This window comes from Channa argus, chromosome 2 (genome assembly GCF_033026475.1).
Source record: "Channa argus isolate prfri chromosome 2, Channa argus male v1.0, whole genome shotgun sequence".
Taxonomy (NCBI): Eukaryota; Metazoa; Chordata; class Actinopteri; order Anabantiformes; family Channidae; genus Channa; species Channa argus.
This window is the reverse complement of record NC_090198.1, coordinates 22,236,664-22,258,485: the sequence shown is the minus strand read 5'-3', so window position 1 is coordinate 22,258,485 and position 21,822 is coordinate 22,236,664. Positions and strand designations below refer to the sequence as shown.

At 39.2% G+C, this 21,822-nt stretch overlaps 1 protein-coding gene across 4 annotated transcripts in view; it reads left to right on the top strand.

Annotated features, from left to right (window-relative positions):
- dennd2b (DENN domain containing 2B) overlaps window positions 1–21,420 on the top strand; it is a 52,248-nt gene extending 30,828 nt beyond the window's left edge. For 2 of the 4 annotated variants that reach the window (XM_067496432.1, XM_067496431.1), the window contains exons 7-20: window positions 224–320; window positions 477–521; window positions 935–1,119; window positions 2,211–2,320; window positions 3,777–3,846; window positions 5,806–5,883; window positions 6,815–6,955; window positions 7,095–7,243; window positions 16,516–16,693; window positions 17,615–17,656; window positions 18,246–18,357; window positions 19,819–20,058; window positions 20,291–20,377; window positions 20,971–21,420. In XM_067496432.1, coding sequence (XP_067352533.1) covers window positions 224–320; window positions 477–521; window positions 935–1,119; window positions 2,211–2,320; window positions 3,777–3,846; window positions 5,806–5,883; window positions 6,815–6,955; window positions 7,095–7,243; window positions 16,516–16,693; window positions 17,615–17,656; window positions 18,246–18,357; window positions 19,819–20,058; window positions 20,291–20,377; window positions 20,971–21,005 — 1,569 coding nt within the window. In that variant the 3' untranslated portion in view covers window positions 21,006–21,420. The remainder of the gene's footprint in view (window positions 1–223; window positions 321–476; window positions 522–934; window positions 1,120–2,210; window positions 2,321–3,776; window positions 3,847–5,805; window positions 5,884–6,814; window positions 6,956–7,094; window positions 7,244–16,515; window positions 16,694–17,614; window positions 17,657–18,245; window positions 18,358–19,818; window positions 20,059–20,290; window positions 20,378–20,970) is intronic. The other 2 variants (XM_067496433.1, XM_067496434.1) reach the window with 2 other exon arrangements.
- Window positions 21,421–21,822: the final 402 nt, after the last annotated feature.

The window sequence follows — 21,822 nt, the reverse complement described above, 5'->3', positions numbered from 1 at the left end:
CTCCATTTGGAAAAGACTCAGTTTAAAAACACACAGCGGTGCCTTGATGCATGTAATTACTACAGAAGTTTCAACCCTTGTGGTGCTTTTTCTCAAGAACTCTGTTGTTTACCAAACCGTAAAGCAGATGGAGAACCTGTTACTTTTGGCCAGGTGCAGCCCCACTTCCTCTATTTTTAGGTTTAGAAGAAACAACACTTCACAGGATTTCCTCTGTTTTCAGGTGGTCCAAAGGATCAACTCTATTTACTGCACTAAACGTGGGAAGAAAAGACTGAAGAAACTGTCCATGTCCAACATTGAGACTGCATCTCTGAGAGGTAATGACGCTCTCTATTCCCTTTATCTCCTAAGCGAGTAAATGTTTATGTGCCAGCCAAACACAGAGAGTTATGACTGTACCCCTCTTGCGAGATGTTTGTGAAATTGCTCTTTGACCAATAGAAATCCCTTGTCTGTCTCATGTGTGCCTCCAGATGACAACAGTGAGAGTGAGAGCGACTCCGACGACAGGTTCAAAGGTGAGTGACTATAGTGTTCATTTTCATGGGTGAACTTCTGGACTTCTGTTAGCTCTCAACTTTGAGAGTTGTCTTTCTCCGTTTTTGTGTAACAGCTTCGGAGATTTTAGTTCAGCCAGTGAGACTGGCTTGACCGGACAGACCACAAAATTGTAACTGAAACATTTGCCATATGCAAAGATTATCAGTAGACCAAACAGCATTTATCATGTCTAATTTAATCAACAGGAATGAATTCTGATGAGCTTAAGTGATGTTGTCCTTCTGGTTTGGACACAAGCTTTCAGTGACGTCAGGAAAAGCCAATCCCACCACATCTGTAGAACTGTTAATTTCCTGACTGGCTTGGATTCACAGACTAATTTTTGTTTAGACCGTTAATTTTGTATATTAATGGTCCCCTCCCTCCTCAGCTCACACCCAGAGGTTGCTGAAACTGCAGTCCATCCTTCGACGAGCCCCTAGCTACCGTACATTGGAGCTACAGCTCATTGAGTGGCAGGAGAGAGAGCTCTTTGAGTATTTTGTTGTTGTTTCTCTAAAAAAGAAGCCAAGCAAAAACTCCTACTCCCCAGAGGTCACCTACCAGTTCCCCAAGGTAAAAGCACGACAGTCTGCTGCTCATATGAGACACCGATTACACCTGGCATTACGGAATCCTCTGTGAATTATTTTCAAATGGAGCAAAACAGTAAAATGCATTAAGGGACCTCACCACAAATCCCAAATTCTTCACAGAAACATTACTGGAGCCTGCTTTCCAATACATGTGATGGTTCAGAGCCACATAATTATATTTGCTGAATGTCTTTGACACCCGAGATTCTTTTCAAAAACAATCAAACTAGTGTGTTAGTGGTCTAAAATCACATTTTCAGAAAAAGTCAAATCTAATTCAAAATATAACCAACGGGGCTTAAAGGCCCCATCCATGCACAGCAGCAATGAACATTGTTAGAGCTAATATTGTCTGGATAACTGGAGGAATTGTTTTCACAATCGAATGTCATGTAGTTGCATCATCTTTGTATTCTTACAGCCACAGATAGAGCAGGCTTGTGTCATCAGGATATTCAATGTTATAAGAAAAGTTGATAACCAAAGAGGTTTTTCCTATGAGCTTTTAGCCATGGATTACTACAGAAGTGTCATGTTGAGAGAGAGTGTAGAACAATGATCCATACCCACTGATTTATTTTTAAACTCCAAAGGGAGCTTTTAACACGTGAATGAGCAAGTTATTGACAATTCAAAGCTGTATGGGTAATTAAGATTTCTAACATACACTTGGGACTCTGTTTAGTGTAAAAAAAAAATAACCGGGGTTTTTAACTATTCAAAGATATATTTAAATTGTTTGAGGAGTTCAGCAAAAGGTCCCTTGAGAGAAGTACATCTCTGTCCATCAGGCGAAACACTGTGTTGTTGAGTTAATGAGGACTAGAGGGGGCAAAGGTTTAACCTCACGTGGGAGAAATGTTAGTCTTGTCATATATTGGTCACATGGATGGTGATCTTTGAAAGGAAGACAGCATTATATGAATGTGCTCACTGAAACTCCTCTCCTCTCCTCTCCTCTCCTCTCCTCTCCTCTCCTCTCCTCTCCTCTCCTCTCCTCTCCTCTCCTCTCCTCTCCTCTCCTCTCCTCTCCTCTCCTCTCCTCTCCTCTCCTCTCCTCTCCTCTCACAGCTAGAGAGGCCCACTAAACAGATGAGGGAAGCTGAACAGAGGCTCAAAGCTATTCCCCAGTTTTGTTTTCCAGATGCAAAAGACTGGAGTCCTGTCTCTGAGTACACCAGGTAGGGCCCAGAATCCTACAAATATGTCCAGAGTCAAGTTCATTACAACTAATCGGTCTGTTAAAGGAGTAATTTATAAAGTTGTAACAGGCCTATTAAAGATTAGTCAAATGTTGACCTTTGGCCCCTATAATGAATTAAACAACACTGAATTATTTTACACTTTCCATTATTCAATCGTATGTCTTATGTCTTTATTGTCATTAAATCAGATAAAACATCACATCTTATCACAAAAATATTTACATATAAATAATTTAGAAATTTGTTGATAGTTACAATAAATATAATCACTGATGATATAAACATATTTAAAATGTCTGTTGGACCTTTAAGCACACATGCTGTACCACCAAATGTAATGTTAGACTTCACAGGTATCTTTTGTTCTTGAATTCCAAAGGGTGTTTTACCTTTCAGCTTGAATTCTACATAAATCACTAGATGCTTTATGGTTGTAAACATTTATCTTTGAATCAATAACATGTTGGCCTCATGTAGGGCTCTGTTATGCAGTTGAACATCCAGGCTCAACTTAGGTGTGTAAAGCTGCTCCACCTTGCCTCTATCCAGGCTCATTACCTTTCGAAAGTGTTTGGCAGGCATCATGTGTTTCACTGTTATGTCTGTTTGAGCCCTTATTCTATTCAGAATCACTGGGCTTTGAAGTAATAGTAACTACATTGACTTGTTTCGTAGATTGGGTGCTAGTGTTAGATGTCTTGGTGTGCAGTCTTACACAAATTATACTGGTTTTCATTTTTTGCTCTCTTTGTCTCAGTGTTAGTCATCACCTGCATCTGACGTCTGACTCTCCTTATGATCGCTCATTTTTACATCATCAGTTTTGATGTATGTGCTTTCTGGTTTTTTTCTAAAAACAAGGATTGACAGATACAGAGAAGATACAGTCCTATCTAAAATTACCCAGGTTATCATTGTTAGCATGGGAATTTTTATCTTAAAAATAATAAATATTGTTTTCAGCAAGCCCGAGGCTTTCTATTAAAACAAATCTCAAACTTTAATCTTGATAAGCCTGATGACATTAGTGAGTTTGGGTTCTCGGAATTTAAAAAGCTCATCCAAAACAAAGATCATTTAAAGTCATATCATCATAATTACCATCCACACAGCATATTTGGAGAGTTTGTTTTCAATAATATTTTTATGGTGTTACAGTAATGCTTTTCAACGCAGTTTGTTATTATGATTATCTTTAAAGCAGCTCCACCCTTGCTGCTTGCATTTGGGAATCTTTTTACTCTGTGTTTCAGCTGCATTCACAAAAATGTATAAATGAAGGCCAGACCCGATGTAAAGGTGTTTAGTACTTACTATGATGTGCTTTGTTCCTTGTTGCACTGTGTGTATGTATTGTATGTGTAACTGTGTACATGCATCTATGTCTTTGTGTTAATTGTTATTTACACACTCTTTTTTTTTTTTGCTACAGTGAGACCTTTTCCTTCATGTTGACTGGAGAGGATGGCAGCAGGAGGTTTGGCTACTGCAGACGCCTGCTGGTAAACAACTGTTAAACTCTCCATCCTCCGCATCCTGTTCACCCCCTGCTGAGTCCTGTGCTTTGACACAGTGTTTTACTATATGTGAATGCGTGACACAGTTTTCCTGTGGGGCCACTGATGTGTCACATGACTGTTCCCGGGAAATACATCATATAAACACTGCACTGGTGTACGTCATGTGTTGTGAAAATCTTCACCAACTCATTACTGTTGCTGATCAGCATGATGGCACAGGGACTTCTTATCCTTTTGTATTTATGGTTTGCTAAGGAAATGCCTATGGTGAGCGGTAGAAACACTTGGAATAACAGTCGTTCAAACCCCAACATTAACAAGGATGCATTAATATCAAATATGTAAATCTTTCATGATAAACTACTTCAGAGCAAAATAACTACATCCCTATTGTCTAAATAGAGTTCATGTGCATAAGAATATAATAATGATGAATGCCAGTCAGGGTTGACTCATTCAGTTTAACAAGAGTTGTGGTAAGACAAAGGGAAACCAGGAAAAATCCAAACTTTGTCATTGTGGAGCATTTCCTCTTCACAGTGAGACTGAAGAGGGCTTTGAAGTGTTTTTGTTGAGCTTCCCATTTAGCTTACGGGCAAAGAGCATGACTGTGAATGTGGTGGCGATTTTGTTTGGTGTATTTACCGTTTTACAGTATGACTTTTCTCAGATGTTTGGGAGCGTTTAACTCCACTGTTCTCATGCTCGATGTGCTGTGTTGATGTGAGATTCATGGTGACAGATGCAGATTTTAATAAAGGTAGAGGAGGAGGTGAGCTGCTGTCCTCTAGTAACTTTGTTTCCTCCCCGTCCAGGAGTTGGCAGTAACCGAACATTCCTGAGGACTTGAATCAAGCTCCACATAGTTGATTTAATCAGCCATTTGGAAAAGCGGAGGAGAAACAAGAGGAGAAAATTGTATGCCTAATATGGACAAGTGGATTGAGAGCTTGTGTTCATTTGTGTCCGTGTGTTTGAGTGTCTTGTGTCTGTACTGCCAGGGTGACTGTACAGATTAGGGTAGATACAATCAGCAGGAGCAGATAAACTACTTGTGTTTGGGAAGTTGGTGTCCACACGAAACGTCTTCCTCAGCAGATGACAGATGATATTTAATGAAATCAACTGCAGCATTTCAGCAACGTAATGTACATATTATATCATCATGGGCTGACTGTTTATATTCAATTCAATTCAATTCAATTCAACTTTATTTATATTGCACCAATTCACATCAGAGTCATCTCAGGGCACTTTACAGAGTAAAGTCAAGATTAGAAAGATGTATAGAGAGAACCCAACAATTCCCCCTGGAGCAAGCCATAGGCAACAGTGGAACCAGGCTCAGGGTGGATGGTCATCTGCCTTGACCGGTTGGGGTGAGTGGAAAGTGAAGAGAGAAAAGAATTGAGCTTAGAGGAACATGATAAATAATATGACTTGGAGGGGTTGACTCATTTAAACTGACATATTCTTCCTGCTGCAACCAAGTTTCAGTAAGGCAAAATGAATCGAATTGATGATCGATTATTAAGTCATTTACTAACAGAGATTTAGAAGAGAGAGATCTGATGTTTAATAATCCACATTTAATAGTTTTGGGGTTTTGTTCTGTAAGAGGAGTAGTCTTAACTTTTATTAGGTTATCATGATTAACTCCTCCTATTGACATTTTTAGTTTATTTAATTTAGTTGGTCGGGGAGCAGACACAGATAGGTATGTGGGAGTTGTGGGGGGTATATATTTGTTCAAATTAAAGTTCATACATTTGATCAAAAATAACCCTTTCTGACTTTTCTGTAAGCACACTCATCGTTTTTTTTTTCATGTGTTTCTTGGAATTCCCACAGTTTTAGGAGTGTTTATATTAGATTTTCAGACACTCATCACGTCTATTAACTCAGGTGTCCAGCGAGTCTCTGATTGTTTTTCTCTTACAGCCGACTGGGAAAGGACCTCGTCTTCCAGAGGTGTACTGTGTCATCAGCAGGCTGGGCTGTTTTGACTTGTTCTCAACGGTGAGTTCATTCATGTCCTCCAGCTACACATGGATACTGTATATGCATGTCCACACACTCAAACACATGCAGATAGGCAGCTGCTTGCTGGATGTAATGTTAACCTGTCTCACAGCTGAAATAAATGACTTTCAGCAGACCTTCTGCTGCAAGCCTGCTCAATCTTATTTCAGCATTTTTTTTTTACTTTCTGATTTCCCAGAGCAACTTTTTCCTTCACTTTTGTCTCAGTGGCGGTAACACAGAGCAGATCAGAGGGTCTGTTTCACTTTTTCATGCTTATCTGATTACTTTATTAATTCTAAGTGAGTGCATCCAGAAAGTGCAAACAAAGAGGCTGCTGTGTCATGTGCACAAAATAATGAGATACTTAAAAGACAGTTTGTATATGTCCTGTAACAGGAGGCTTGTTAGCCCCTTTAAGACATAAGACAAACAGTGTCCAAAAACTTGAATGTGTATTTAGTATTGGAGGTAAAGCAGAAGAACTATGGCTTGAATTGAATAGTGTTAGGTTTGTGTGTGTAGAGAGACACAAAAAGGAGAGACTGACAAGTTGAGAGAGATGTGATACCATATGAAAACGAGCAATTCTCCAGTCAACTGTCCAGACTAGAGGCAGCTTGGATCAAAACAGCCAGACAGGCACACTAGGTGGAATTTTCCAATCATACATTCGCTATTTGTCAAAGCATAAAATGAATACTGGGTTCCAGACAATTTCTAAGTCTTAAACACATGATAATATGTTTCCATTAATTGTTGCCATGGACAATAATCTTGATGAATGTGCACTTTTTGTCCCACTTAGTTAGTCATTCAACATACATAAAACCCAGGCTCTATTAATCGATTTCCACTGAGACTTTTTGTTAACGCTAAAACTAGATCAAATATATTAATTGCAAATGCTCTTTCCTCCGATGGTCAGATCCTGGATGAAGTGGAAAGACGGAGGGGGATCTCAGCAGCCCTGGTCTATCCCTTCATGAGAAGCCTGATGGAGTCACCATTCCCTGCTCCAGGGAAGATTATCAAAGTAAAGACCTTCTTGCCTGGTGCAGGAAATGAGGTCAGTGCTACTGACTAAGCAGAACACGATTGCGTTCGGTTTCACTGCTTTAATCATGGCTATGAGCTCAAGATATTTTCAGTTGTGTGAAAGAAAATCATCTCCTTAAGTCAGATTCACAAACTGTGTAATTTTTCAGGTCATCGAGCTGAGGCGGCCCACTGACTCCAGACTGGAGCACGTGGACTTTGATAGTCTGTTCAGATGTCTCAGCGTACGGCAGGTGATACGAGTCTTTGCCTCGCTGCTGCTGGAGCGTAGAGTTATCTTTGTGGCCGATAAGCTCAGGTGAGGCTCCACAATTGGTCTTTTTCTCAGCAGTCAGACCGTAATTTCTAAAACATTGTTAAATGTTATCACAAAGACCCGTGTTAGACCTGAACATGGAGAACAGCACTTCTCATCAACTGTGAGAGATTGACAAAGGACATATTTGATTCTGTTATTTGGACTCTAGTGGTTTTTAAAAATGTTTCACAGACTATTCTTTATGTTCATATTAATCCTAGCTGGTGTTGGCACAATTTCAACGATCCTGTCTAGACACGCACACATATAATAGTGGAAATATACTTAACACATGCACCTTGTGTGTAACTGTTTAATCACCCATCCATCCATTATCTCTAACTGTTTATCCTGTTCAGGGTCATGGGGGGGCTGGAGCCTGCGTGATCATTATGTATGTACCAGAAAGTCAGGCAAGAGGTCAGTCTGTCAGTTTTGTTAGCAGAAGAAATGTGGGTCACTGCCACAAGAGAGTAGAACATATCTGATAAGATGCAGAGAGTCCCTAAGGACTTAATGTTCCAATCTGTCCTGTTGTTGCAGAAAAGACATTGGTACTTTTAGAGTATTGGAGGCATGGGTGGAGTGGACGGAGGTTTGAGAAGAAAGAAGCAATCTCTCTATGTATCAGAGCCCAGTTTAAACAAACATCGGGGGGGGCAGTGACTATGAGGGGAAGGAATGCACTTCCTGTGTGTGTGACTCGGTGATCAGTGGCTTGACTGTCACCATTTGACTTATGATGCCACGCTCAGCCCCTGTGCATGAGGGACGGCACTGTCTTTGTCCCCAGTGAAAATCGGTCCAAGTTGCTCATTACCAGAGGTGATAACATCTAGGAGTCACTGGGTGGGAATAACACAGTGACTCAGCCTGCTATATTAGCATGATATATTGTCCAAAAACAGGCAATTCTTTTTTCAATGTCATTTCATGATGCATCCTCATATGTCTCAACCAGTGAAATCCTCATTTACAAAAAAGGTTAAGTCACATATTGTAGTTACATCACTCGAAGCATTGTGCAATGCTTTGGCTTTGCAGATGAAGTCTGTATGAAAGTTTGCATTCATTCATGGTTTACTGAACATGAATGCAACTTTAGTCATCCATTGACATTTTCTCGAGCACCAGCATGATGTGGGCATTTGTAGTTTTGAATGAAATGTCTTTGTAGCTTTTGCATTAAATTAACATTAAAAGTGGTGTTATGTAAAGTTACCAGCCGTTAGCATACTCGCACCCTACCCTGTTGACCACCGTGTATGTGTTAACATCTGCATGTTGACATCATCATTGTGTGAGTCCTTCAAATTTAAACAACGAGGCTGAACTTCAGTTAAGACAGAAGGTGAGGGATTTTCTCTATTTTTGTTATGTCAACAAAATATTGCACATTAAGGAAGAAACAACTGAAACGTTTGTGCCTTTTCCTCCTCCGTACTGTGCTGGAAATAAATGCAAAAACAAACAAAAAGAAATCTCTGGGGATTTGTGTGTTCAAATTGTAGCTTATTGTCAGCAAACCAACAATGAGCTGAGTCAACAATGAGTTGTGAATCCAAAACTTTTTTACTTTTACTTCTATGCTTCTGTTCAAAACTATTAACAACACATAATGTTTCACTAGGAAATATGTTTCTTCCTAACAAAAAATGTGACTGTAGAATTTTGTACTTGATTCTCTCAAGCAGAAATTCGTTTTGGAGACTGAAAATGTGATAATGATTTTAAAACTTTGGTGCATTTTTTTTGTGAGGAACAAACATTTCACCCAGTGCAGCAGTGTGGCTTAGTGACATGTTTTTCATAGCATTTGAACAACATTGGACGTCTGTGGCACAGCTGAATAAGCTATAATGAGTTTCTGATTCACAAAGTCTTTTTGTGGGATTCCGTGACTATAACAAAACTGTAGAAAATCATCAGCCTTATCCTTTAAAATATCTGCAATAAAGAGGTTTTAAAGTAAAGTAAAATTTTAAACCCTAACCTAACCCTAACTACAAAGAAGAAAAGACAAATATGAGGTCTGTTATTTGTGACTATCAGTATTCATGATTGATGCCTCTGTGTGTGTTTGTACCACATGAATACATTCATATGAGCAAACATGCATGTGTACATACACAGCTCCTGTGAGTCAAACAGTGACAGGCCCTCTCTGTGGCATTAATAAAAGGCTGCTCCCTTTGGGGATGTGGTATGAAATGCAGCCCAAAAATATCTCTCCAGAAGAACTTAATGTACACTTTTCCCTTATAATGTATATCCAAAACAAGCAGGAACCGAGGGGGAAGCACCATGTTAGGGAATAGCTCTCTGTGGGGTTGTTTGCTTTGGTGTGTTCACTTCACTCTTGTACAATTATACAGAAACCTTTGTTGGCTTGTTGACGTTGTTGCTTCAACATGAAAGCCTGCAGAGACAATATCTTTTTAAGAGATCTTACATTCTGCTGCTTGTAATAACAAGTTGCCCGATTAGATAATTTCATCATCAGCTATTTTGCTCTGTAACTGCTTAAATCAGTTGACTTGTAGATGCTGAATGGGTTTGTTAGGGCTGCAGCTTTATGTAAACAGCCTGTCAGTCCTTGGACTGAAGTTAAGGACAGTTGCCAAAGCGCATGTCTGGATTTATCTCTTGGCATGGCACCATAACCCTCCTACAGTAAAAATGTTACTGCATATTGACTCTAAGTGACTTTCCGTGCTGTGACTGCACTGTCAAGATTAATGGTTCTCAAATTTCTTTAGTCACGCCCTCCCTTTGAAAGAAAACAAAACACTGCCTCACATAAATCCTGTGAATACAATTTTATGCAAAAATAAATCCGTAAAAAAAATGCATGTTATACCTGCAATTCAGGCATCTTCGTTTTTATCTAACTTGACTGACACCAATGATTGGCTCACCAGCATCTTTCACCCTTTATTTCCTTTCAAAATTTGGCCCATATTCTACATGCTGGTGGGTTTGAACAGATGTTGCAAACTTGAATCTTGTTCTTGTTTGGTTAATGCTCAGTCATTAATCAGATTCTTACAGCTTTGCCCCCTGGCCATGCTACCCTCTAAGTTTCAGAACCACAAGTCAAGAGTATTGAATAGCACTAATCTTTACTACATTATTTTAATTTGATTTACCACACTCAAATAATTTCAAATGATTTCTGAGAAGCTGTGTTATAGTAAGTGCGTGTCTCATATTGATTGAGGTAGCAAAGAAGAAGATGTAAGAATATAAGGAAAGATGAGAAGTCCATGTTTGAAAGGAAGAGACAGGGGAAGAGAAAAAGGAGCAGGCCCAAGATGAAACTAAACAATGGCCTTGAAAATCTTTTGTAATAGCCATGGTGTATTGATGAAGCTCACTTTTCTGTGGTACAACAGGCTGCAATGCAAATTAAAAACTGCCAATGAAACTACATGATGAAAAATATGAAGAAACGATATATAGGTTGGTATGTGGTGTTTTATTTTCGTAATAAACCAGTGAATTTGAGTTGGAGGCCTATGAAGCACCTACATGACCAATGATGACCGTGTTTGTCTGGCAGGATTATTGCCGCAGTTGCTGGCATTATACTCATCAACCAGTATGGTAGCGTATTAATTTCATTCAGTCCTCCGTTATTCTCAAATGGTTCCTGGAACACGCTCGGCAGAGCTGGCACAAAGCCAAAACCGCTTTTAACAACTTAACCGGTTTCCTATCTGGTATTTGACTCTGGGATAGAGTGAAATCGACACACTGTAAACACGTGAAATGTTTCTGTTTTCCAAAGAGACAAGAAGGACTTCACCAGAGCCTGACCAGCTGATTTTTACATTAGTGTTGTCCTCGTCAGTGTTTATACTCACATGCAGGCCCTCACATACACATGCAGACACTCGTATACACAAACACCTGCACACATTCATCTGCTCTGTAGATGGCATTGATCAAAGTCAGACGTGACTGTGGTTTTAATAAGAACATGTATAGAGTTTCTCATCAGAAAAACATTTCTCATTGTAAAATGGGTTCTGCTGTTGCCTTCTGTGGACCCGGAGAGCCGAGACCGAGACTTGGTGGCAGGAGATCCTTATGGACAGGAAGTGAGGGAAAACCATTTAGGGACTGAGGGAGCAGAGAACTTTCTGCTAGTGGCTAAAAATAAATCAATGACAGCAGCTTGGCATACAAATCATATACAGTGGCTTCACAAAGTGTTCACTAAACAAAAAATGTAATCTTATTTACAAAAGAATTCAGAGCCCCTTATTTCAGTCGTTTCTGAAGCAGCTACAGCTTCATGTCATTTGGGGTAAGTCTTTACAAGCTTTGCACACCTGGATTTGTGCAGTTTATTCTATTTTTCCTGGCAGATTCTCTCAAGCTCTATCTGAGTGGATAAGAAGTTTCTGTGAATGTCCATCTTCAGGTTGCTCCAGGTGGTCTTTGGGGGCATTAGCAGCTTGGTGTTTGTAAGACACTTAAGTTCTCCCAAAAAGGTTCAATTCTGTACAATCAGCCCAAAGAATATTTCTCCTGAGCAGCCTTTAAATGCCTCTTGGCAACTCCACGTGTACATATGCATTTTGCTATCCACTCTGCCAGAAAATCCTTAGTGACGTAATGCTGCTGAGATGTTTGTCCTTCTGCCAGGTTGTCCTGTCTCTGCAGAGGACTGAAACTCTGTTAGTTTGACTGTTGGGTTCTCGGTCACCTCCCTGACCAAGGTCTCTCTGTTCGACAGACTTGACCTTCACAATTATTGAAACCACTGTGCTCCTTGGAACAGTCAAAGCCTAAATGGTTTTATACCTTTGCTCTGATTTATGCTTTGTCACAAAATGCTGTTTTGGAGGTCTGTTTTGGAGAAAAGTTCCTTGGACTTTATGGTTTGGTTTTTGTCCTAACATGTGGTGTGTGCACTGTGGGACCTCATATACACAGGTACTTTCCTTTCGTCCAAGCATTTCGGTTCGCCAAAGGTGGATTCGATTCTCAGTAAAGCAAACAGTCATGTGCTTTCCCATTCTGCAGTCCCACACCAAAGGCTCTCAATATGTTTGTAAATAAGATTTTTATTTTGTATTTTTATAGTGTCATTATGAATTATATTGGTTATTTCATTGTAAATGGAAAACATACAAAATCTTTATATTTAAATTAAATCTACAATAGATTAAAGTGCTGACACAGTGAGGGCATCTGAACATTTTCTGAAGCTCTCTAGGTCTGTAAGTACTCTGCTGCCTCTTTATGTGATTGTAGGTGTTACTTTAAGCTTGCACAGAGCTTTAACAGCAAATAATGGTTTTGTGGAGCTTTGCAGCACAGCTGGTGTCTGACAGCTGTGCTTCAGTCTAGTCCCCTTTGTCCTCCGTCTGTGGAATCAGTCTTAGCCATGCCAGAATCGGTAGAAGCAATGCAGTGCTTTAGTGGAGCTGTGAAGCATGTGGTGATACTGGCTTTTGTCTCCCTGCCTCTAGCTTTCTCAGACACTGAAATGTTCCCTCCTCCTCTGGGCTTCACAGACTAAGCCTCTGGATCCCATGTTTCCTGGAGTATCTGCCAGTTCAGCCTCACACACTAAACCAGGCCTGGCAGACCCACAAGAGCTAATATGTCAGGATTAGCTCCCAAACCTCAACACAGACCTCACCTCAGTAGAACTGGATCTTCTCTCTTTTCCCGAAAGTGGAGTCATAAATTTGTAATACTTCTGTGTGTACTCAAACAGAAAAGAGTTAAATGAATCTTTGAATCATAGTTAAGACTTAGTTTAGTACAGAGGTGATGCAAGCACTTTTCCTAAAACATGACTCCATTAGCAGTACCAAGAAACAGGTACCACTAAGAAAACTAAATAAGTGTAGTCCAGATTTGTTTGACAAACATTTAAAGGTGATAATAAGGTCGAACAGTTTTTTAGGGAAAAAAACAATGTCAAAGATAAGACAAGAACATTGCTGGTAAATAGTGGAACTGTGTTTATTCAACTTATGTTCTGTCAGATGCATAATATATCTAATGCATATATTATGCACAGTAATGCATAATAGTGGTATCCTGCAATTTACTGATTTCCCTCACACCAATAAATCACAATCAGAAACCTGATATTTTGTTTCTTCTTGTTGTAAGCTGACCTCTGACTTTTCTCTGTGTGTGTACTTTAAGACAGTAGCTTGATTGGGATTTCAGGATGTGGTGAGACACCCGTGTCCGGTGGTCCGACAATTATCCACTCTAGAGATCATTGTATGATAAAACACTGAACATTTATTGAATTCCACGTTCCACAGTTGAGCTGATAACCAAAAAAATTCCACAGAACACGCTCCACAAAAATTCCACATAAACAAAGGCAGTTATGTGATGTCATCAATGATCATTGAAACACTTATACATACACTTCTTAATTTATCTAACCTTTGAAGACACACTGACTATGAAAAAAAAATAAAACAAACACACAAAAAAACTCTCGTTGGCTTATAAACTCAATGACCCGTACAGAGCACAGGTAAGCTGTGTTTTGGAAGTGCTCAGAGCCCTGATCTTCTCAATTGGACAATAAAACTAAATGCTGAAAAAAATTGGATCGGTTTATTTTGGCAAAATCCAGTTCTCTAAGAGAGGTATCCTGTTGCTACTATCCCCAGTCAACAAGGTGCTCAAGTAGTAGTTTATCCAGAGATGAAGAATTTCATCATGATAGTTTAAGTAATTATGTAGAGACAGACGGTCAGCCTCCAAAGAGCGTGCCCCATGAGATGTCAGAATAAAAGTATTTTCAAACTATTTTACAAAATAAAGCTTAAGAAAAAAACATGGAATGGACTAAGGAAATTATGAAATACATCAATCAGACAAGTATTTACATTAAAAGTAAATATATACAGTTAAAAACGTTAAAAGGGTTGTGTGGACAAAAACATATCCATCGTTCAAATTAAAATCATCAAGTATGAAGATACCGTAGGACAGGGAATACGTCATGTCAAACCTAAAAACAATTACCATAAAAACTCTTTAATATTAAAATCGTCCTCTGAGACATTGACTTTTAAAAATTACGCATGCCTCTCTGCATCCTATGAAATATGCTCAGATGAGTACTGATGTGTCATACTGCTCTGGGACAGCTATAAGATCAGTGAAGATCTGCTCTGTTCTACCAGAGGCTGTTTCATACAAACACACTCAGACTGACACTGTTAACATACTGTACTGAAATCCGCTAATTTTAAAATGTTAGCATCTGAAGATTTTATAATAGTATCAAAGAGTTGCTAACATACTTTATTATGGACCAAAGTGGTGGATTGATGGACTGACAGACCAACGCCACATCCCTATTTAATACAAAAAGCTTCATTTAATTCAAAAGAGAATAGATCCCTCTGCCTAGAATTGTCTATATAAGGTGTACAATTTTATATTATGTTACTTATTTTCACACTTATTAGCAGCCTGAAAGCCTTTTCTTCTTTTTATGACGCATGTGTGGTCTGAGGGTATGAAGTTTTAGTCAAAATCAAACAGGAATGTTCCTTTCTCTCGTTCTAGAGTTGAGTGGCAACCTCTGGTACTGAAGAGTGTTTTCATTTCAAGTTCATCTTCTCCCCAGAGTGTGTGGTTAGGGAATGAGTGTAATTGAGCCTTTTTGTATCAGTGGTGTGTAGGGCCACATGTAGCCTGTGGCGAAGGCTTTCTGAGATCTGTGCCCCATCACTCCCTGTTGAAACTCGTCAAAGCCAGGAGATGGAATCTGTTAAGAATTATCAAGCCCTCCTTGGGCAAATGTAAATCAGACCGGCCAAAGCAAACCTGCTTCATGTTGTTTGTGAACTGAAAAAGGCCTAAAAAAGACCAGCTGGTAGTTTTATTTTACACAGTCAAAAAACATATTTTAATCTCAGCAATTTGACTCATGGAAGCTAGGATGAAAAAAAAGGCCTGTGGCGAACATGTAGCCTGAGAGAATATTGTAGAAAAGTTTGTGGGAGTTTGTCGTATATCTCAACACCCTGATTGTGCCACTGATCTCAGTTCTCTGTGTGTTGTTCCAATGTGAATGAGGTCACATGAAAGGGAGTAACTTCTGTGTACTTGGATGATCTGTCTGCTGCTGATGACAGCAACCATGGAAAACATTCCTCATTAAAAGTGTATATACGAGCTGCGTTTGCATACCACGTTTGATCCCTGATCCAGTTCATGTTCCATACTGACTCTGTGCTTCTTTGTGTGTGTGTGTGTGTGTGTGTGTGTGTGTGTGTGTGTGTGTGTGTGTGTGTGTGTGTGTGTGTGTGTGTGTGCGTGCACGTGATTGGAGTGACAGTTTATTTTCATTCTCTTTGTGTACATGGACTGGACAGTATGTCGAGGACAGAGGGGAGGAGGGTCAGCCACTGTCAACAAGCGACGGATCGTGAGAAAGACGGGCTGCTATTTGTGATCCCCATGTTATACCACAGCTGTTGAAGTCAAACCCAATCGGTGCTTTTTGATATTACGTCAAAAAACCTCCAACTTAACTATAGCAACATGTCAAAAGTCTCACCACCTCTGCAGACAGAGTGCAGTATGTCACAACAATGCATTTCAGTGGGCTCACTCTTCATCGTTGTGGCCCATAGTAGATGGATTTAAATTCTAAGTTGGAGATGAGGAAGTGGAATAAATAAATTAAATTTATATGTCCAGATGTTGAAATGTGATGTCTTTTAGAGCAATGTTTCATATACTTGTCAAAGTGTATGAACTGTCTGTCTTTTCCTGAGCTGCAGGAAGAACAAAGTGTCAAAGCCAGAGTAAATAGCTGCGCAGTTACACATCATATGAAGACAACTGCTTCAGGGAAAAGGATCAAATAGTCATTTAACTTTGTGAAAGAGCTCATGGAAACAAAGCTTGTGCTCTAATAGTTCAGAAGCCCAGTTAGTAATAATGAAGCAAACATTGTGAAAGAGTCTTTTGGTTTTTACTTTTACAGATTGCATTAGGTGGTAACACATGCACACACACGCACACACACACACACACACACACACACACGGATGAGCACACAGTACCAACCACCAACCGCCTTTCAGATGTGGAAATAGAAAACATTTTTCATTATCTAGTGAAACATCTGCTCTGTTTTTAGCCTGTTTGGTTTAATCTGGTGTGGCCTCTCCAGGGCGTTGGTTGTGTGAGTGTGAAGGTGATTAATGGTGTGTGTCTGTGTTGTTTTCTTTCCTTTTTTTTTGTATGTGGGCCATCATCAGTACCCTGTCCAGCTGCATGCATGCAGTGGTAGCGCTGCTCTACCCCTTCTCATGGCAACACACCTTCATCCCTGTGCTGCCAGGCTCCATGTTGGATATTGTCTGCTGCCCCACTCCTTTCCTAGTGGGGTTGCTGTCCAGCTCATTGCCTAAACTTAAAGAGTTGCCTGTAGAAGAGGTAAGTGCAGGTTCTGTTTCGGCTCATGTCTTCTACATTCTTCATCTAGATGTCCATACTGGATTAAATCTCACTCTCATCTGTTTCTAAAAAATCTTGTCTCTTTGAGCATCTTGTCTGAAAAACATTTACTACCACAGATTCAGAGGAATTCCATCATACATTGGTCAGCTGTTCTGGTGTCTGTTTGAACTCTTTTGTCTTTGGCCTTATTATATTAAGGAACCAGCATGGTGCCTTCCAACCAAAGGAAATGATTCATACTTGAGGTCACATTTTTAGACACTGCTTTAGGCTGCACTTATATTTTATGGCCACTTGGGGGCGGTGGAACAACCTATAAACACAAAATTGACATATCCAGCTGTCCCATAAATAATTATTTTATTGTTTGTTATTTTAATTTTAATATTTTTGGGTTTTGACTATTGGATCAGACTAAACACCAAAATGATTTTTAAAGATCATGTTAGTGTTCCAGTTTTTGCTCACAATAAATATTTTCACAGTAGATTCCCAGTGAAGCATAGATCTACACAGGCATGTGATTTGTGCCAAGTTTGCTTGTGAAGTGCTTTCTTCTCTCAGCATTTACTCCATGTTCTTATACTGTACTTCTCCGACTGCAAGGTAACATGTCTATCACAGTTAATGGTGACCTGATAATAGGCCCCCAACATCATCTGTTGTCTGCTTACATCACTCTTCCTGTTACTGATTGACCGATATACAATTTTCTAAATGATGTTAAAAAGTATGTGTTATATATTAATGTTTTATGCTGAGGTGAAGGTTCCTCATTTTTAAGAGATGTATGTTTTGCAGTGACCAACTTCTCCTGCAGGTGAAATGTAAGACATGCAAAAGAATGTAGTTTTACCTAGTTCTGCAGATTGATGTTCCCAATATTTGCTTTCTCAGGCTTTAATGGTTGACCTTGGAACTGACCGTTTCATCCGACAGGTTAGTCTAAGAACTCATAAAACAAAGACATAAAAGCATTTGGTGAAAGTTGGCGATTCAAATGTTTCGACGGCCAAAACATTAGAAAGCACCTGTTATTATAATGCACTCTAGTATGACTCCACCACCCACTATGACCTGAATAATTGCTGCACAGTATTTTTACAGTTTCTACTTAAAAAGTGAGAAATTCTAACCTTGTAAACGCAGACTTAATGGCAGAGCTGCTGTATTGGATTGCATTAGATTGTACAGGTGTATCTAATGAAGTGGCCAGTGAGTCTATATCTTTCTAATTAGGGCAAGTTAGAAGTTTAACTAAACTAAAGCTAGCCAACATTAGCTGCCATAAGTTACTGGTGATACCAGAATAAGCAAGGCTGAAACAGCCAAAGTTGTCACTGTACACTGTTGCTTATGAATTCATCTTTTCATTTGTAAGAAGAAGATTGTGTTTTTAAAGTTATAGTCTTGCTTTAAACAGACTGTAAAACATGCGTCTCTGTGTTGTAAATCTGAGCCTTTGAAACTTACTCTGCAAACATTGTTGTTTATCTCTGGTGACTGCAGTGTTTTCAACTGTTTATAGATGGATGATGAGGCCTCCCTGTTACCGCGGAAACTTCAAGCAGCTCTAGAACAAGCTCTGGAGCAGAGGAATGAAATCATCAATCAGGACTCTGACAGCGAGTCAGATGAAGGTGAATATATGACAAATCGTCTCGCCAAACCAAGACAGATGTTTTCTTTTTTTAATTAGAGCAACGCCTGTAACAGAACATGTTCAGTCGTCACTGTGAAACTCACTGGATATTACGTCCTCTGTCCAGACTTCCCATGATAGTGAGTCACAAAGTGAGATGATACTGCAGAGACAAATTACACTTCATTATTCTGAGGAATGTGGTGATAAACGTCATATAGAAAGAAAAAAAACAGAGATACTTTATTTTTTATTTTTTAAATGACACACACGTGTGTAGGTGTGTGTGCAAACGGTGTGGCTTTGTTTCAGCCTGATTGAAGCACCTCCCATTTGATCTAGCAGTTAAGATTCCTGTTTTTCACCCATGTGGCACAGGTTCAACTTCTGGTATGGGAAATGGCTTTTTATGAAGGTTTATCCTCATGAGACCAATAATAGGCTTCTTTGTAAAGCACAAATTAAACCAAGTGGTTCACTGCACAAAAAACAAGTCAATAATATGGACATTCAAGCAGCAGTAATAAAAAAAAAACTTTATTGTACATTTTGAAACATGCACACACTGTTTCAAATTTTTGGTTTATTACTGATGAGAACATGCATGGGACAGACTTTCTGTCTCTGCTTTCCACATTCTTCTCTAAAATAATGCCAACAGCACACAGTGTCTGTGGTTGTGTTACATCTGCTGCTAATCAATCACAACCTGCTCTTGCTAATGTGCAAATCAAAGTGAGACACTTGTGTAACGTGTTTGTGATATGAATGGAACGATAAAGCGCTACGTTACGTAATTGTTGGTGCACACAAATGTTCTGAAAGAACTTTTTAATCTTTAAATGGTGCACGGCCTACAAGTTGGCCAAAATACCTCACATTTACTTTGCAGAGCAACTAATATGAGAGAACAACAGTAAACTCCAACAGTCAAACGCTGTAATTTATCATGAGAATGTAGGAAATGAGTAAAACCCAAAGAATGCTGTAATTGTCCTTTAATGAGTATTGGTAAAGCCACAGTTGTGACGCTTTTGATTATTGTCAATTTTTCTTGTAGGGGGATGCCTTTTCCACTAATGTTTTTTTCCATCTTCAACTTTGACTTACAGGTTGTTTGTCAGAAAAATCTGCGTGTGTGTGTGTGTGTGTGTGTGTGTAAACTTGTTCACATTGTTCAGTTGCCCTTGACCACTGTAGCTCTATACTTTTGATAACTTTGGAATCACCACATTATTTTATTTTCTGTTTTGTGGTTAATTTGATTGACCATGAATTATGGGATCCATCATATTTTACTAATAGTTGTAGGTACACTGTATTGCTTACTTGGCTGTGAGCATTAAGCCAAAGTGTGTATTCTGTTGTATTCTCACTCGTTTCTGTGGAACAAGACAAACACAGCGACATGTGTAATGACCGTACACTGTGATTAACCCCTTTTCTTTTGTGTCTCCAGAATATAACTCACTGAACAGCCTGGTGTCAGAGGCCTTCATCCGCTTCTTCCTAGAGACCATCGGTCATTACTCCCTGTTTATCACTCAGAATGAGCGTGGAGAGCGCATTTTCCAAAGGGAGGCTTTCCGCAAGTCAGTTGCTTCCAAAAGTATTCGCCGTTTCCTGGGTGTGTTCATGGAATCTCAGATGTTTGCAGGATTTATTCAGGACCGGGAGCTGAGGAAGACGAGGGCTAAAGGTAAACTGTTGTTTCCCCAAGTTTTCTCAATGGATTCCCACCCCAGTACTTATTGTACTCACTGTGCAGCAGAAGATACTGCGCTAGTACTGACCTCTAGTGGTGGAATGTTTTCATCAGCATGTTCTCTCACTATTTCACTTGTTTTTCCCAGCAGAGAATAATTATAACCTCCTGGAATACTCAGTTGTTTTTAATATATATTTAATCTTTAGTATTGTGTTGTTGACAGGTCTGTTTGAGCAGAGGGTGGATCAGTATCTGGAGGAGCTGCCAGACACGGAGCAGAGTGGAGTCAACAAGTTTCTAAAAGGCCTTGGTAAGTTCTGCAGAGAGAAATACACGGCAGGTCTCAGATTACAGGAGCTGGAGAGTTGTAGTTGTAAAATCATGCAGTCTGACAGCCTTAAAGAGACATTTCAAATATTTATTCTGTAACTTTGCTTAACATTCTCACATTACATGTGGCACTTACGTGTTTCTCTGTCTTGCCAGTGGGAGCTACACACCAACTTTTAGGATGTTTCAAATGTTGCTACTGGCTTTTCTCCCTTCAGATTAGAATTTATAACTATAAGATAGAAATCAACTCACTCTGTCTAACCACAGATTATAATGAAGTAAAAGTTTGTTTTGCATGTTTTTTCACTCCGGTATTTACCATTCACTGTTCACAATGGTGGATTGGCAGTTTCAGATTCAGATTTTACATAAATTCAGATTTTACAAAAAGAGGACACAAATAATTTCTTCACAGGCTGCAGATAAGACAAACAAATGAAATTTTCATCAAACCTCATGTGATCTCAGCCTGACATGATTCACACACCCTGTGCTATTTAATAACCCAAATTAAATTTCAGATGTTATGTATTTTACATGATTTAATGCTTTTGTTTTAAACAATTGCAGGAAGTAAAATGAAGTTTCTCCACAAAAAGACCTGATGGGAAATCATCCAACAAACTGAAGACCCGATATTTCAAGTCCTTCAACATCTTACATGTAAAATTGTACATATTATTTCACTGTAAGCTGGCTAACTCTTCAGTGTATGTTTATAGTACCTTATGAGATAGCGATAGCAGGATGGTACACAGCGAGTGAGCCGTAGAGTAACCACTGATGTCCCTGTGTGCCTGTGAGGAGTGTGACCAGAATGTTTGTGTAGATGTGACTCAATATGGACATAGATGTACAGTTCATATGTATTCATTTTACATTATTTCACAACAGTGTTGTTCTCTGTTTAAGGAGTGTAAACCTAATGGAAAACTGTTGGTGCATCAAGACAATGAAGAAAACGATTGTAACTCTTCATAGAGTCTTTTGCAAACTTTTATTAAAAAATGTTAATTAAAATTCAGTTTTATGGCTTTATGGTTCAAAGATGTGAGTGTACAGTATTGATTTTACTAAAACTATGTTAAATATTTTCACTGTTAAATGTTGGTTACATGTTGTAAGATTTTGACTCATCTACCATCAGAAATTTGCTCAAATTATTTTGGCATGAGGGCTACGAAAAGAAACAGATAGTGACACTTTTCCTTTCATTTGAAACAAAGACCCTTTTCATCAGTAACAACTGATTAGTACTCCACAGTTTATATTGCTTTGTTTTTTGCGTTAAAAATCAAAGGTCCAAAGTGTAGAGAAAATACGTTCGGACAAAGAAATATAAATATTTTGCCAGATGATATAAAATCATGTATGGCGACTGTGGCGCAGGAGGTAGAGCGGGCATCCACCAATCCGCCAGTT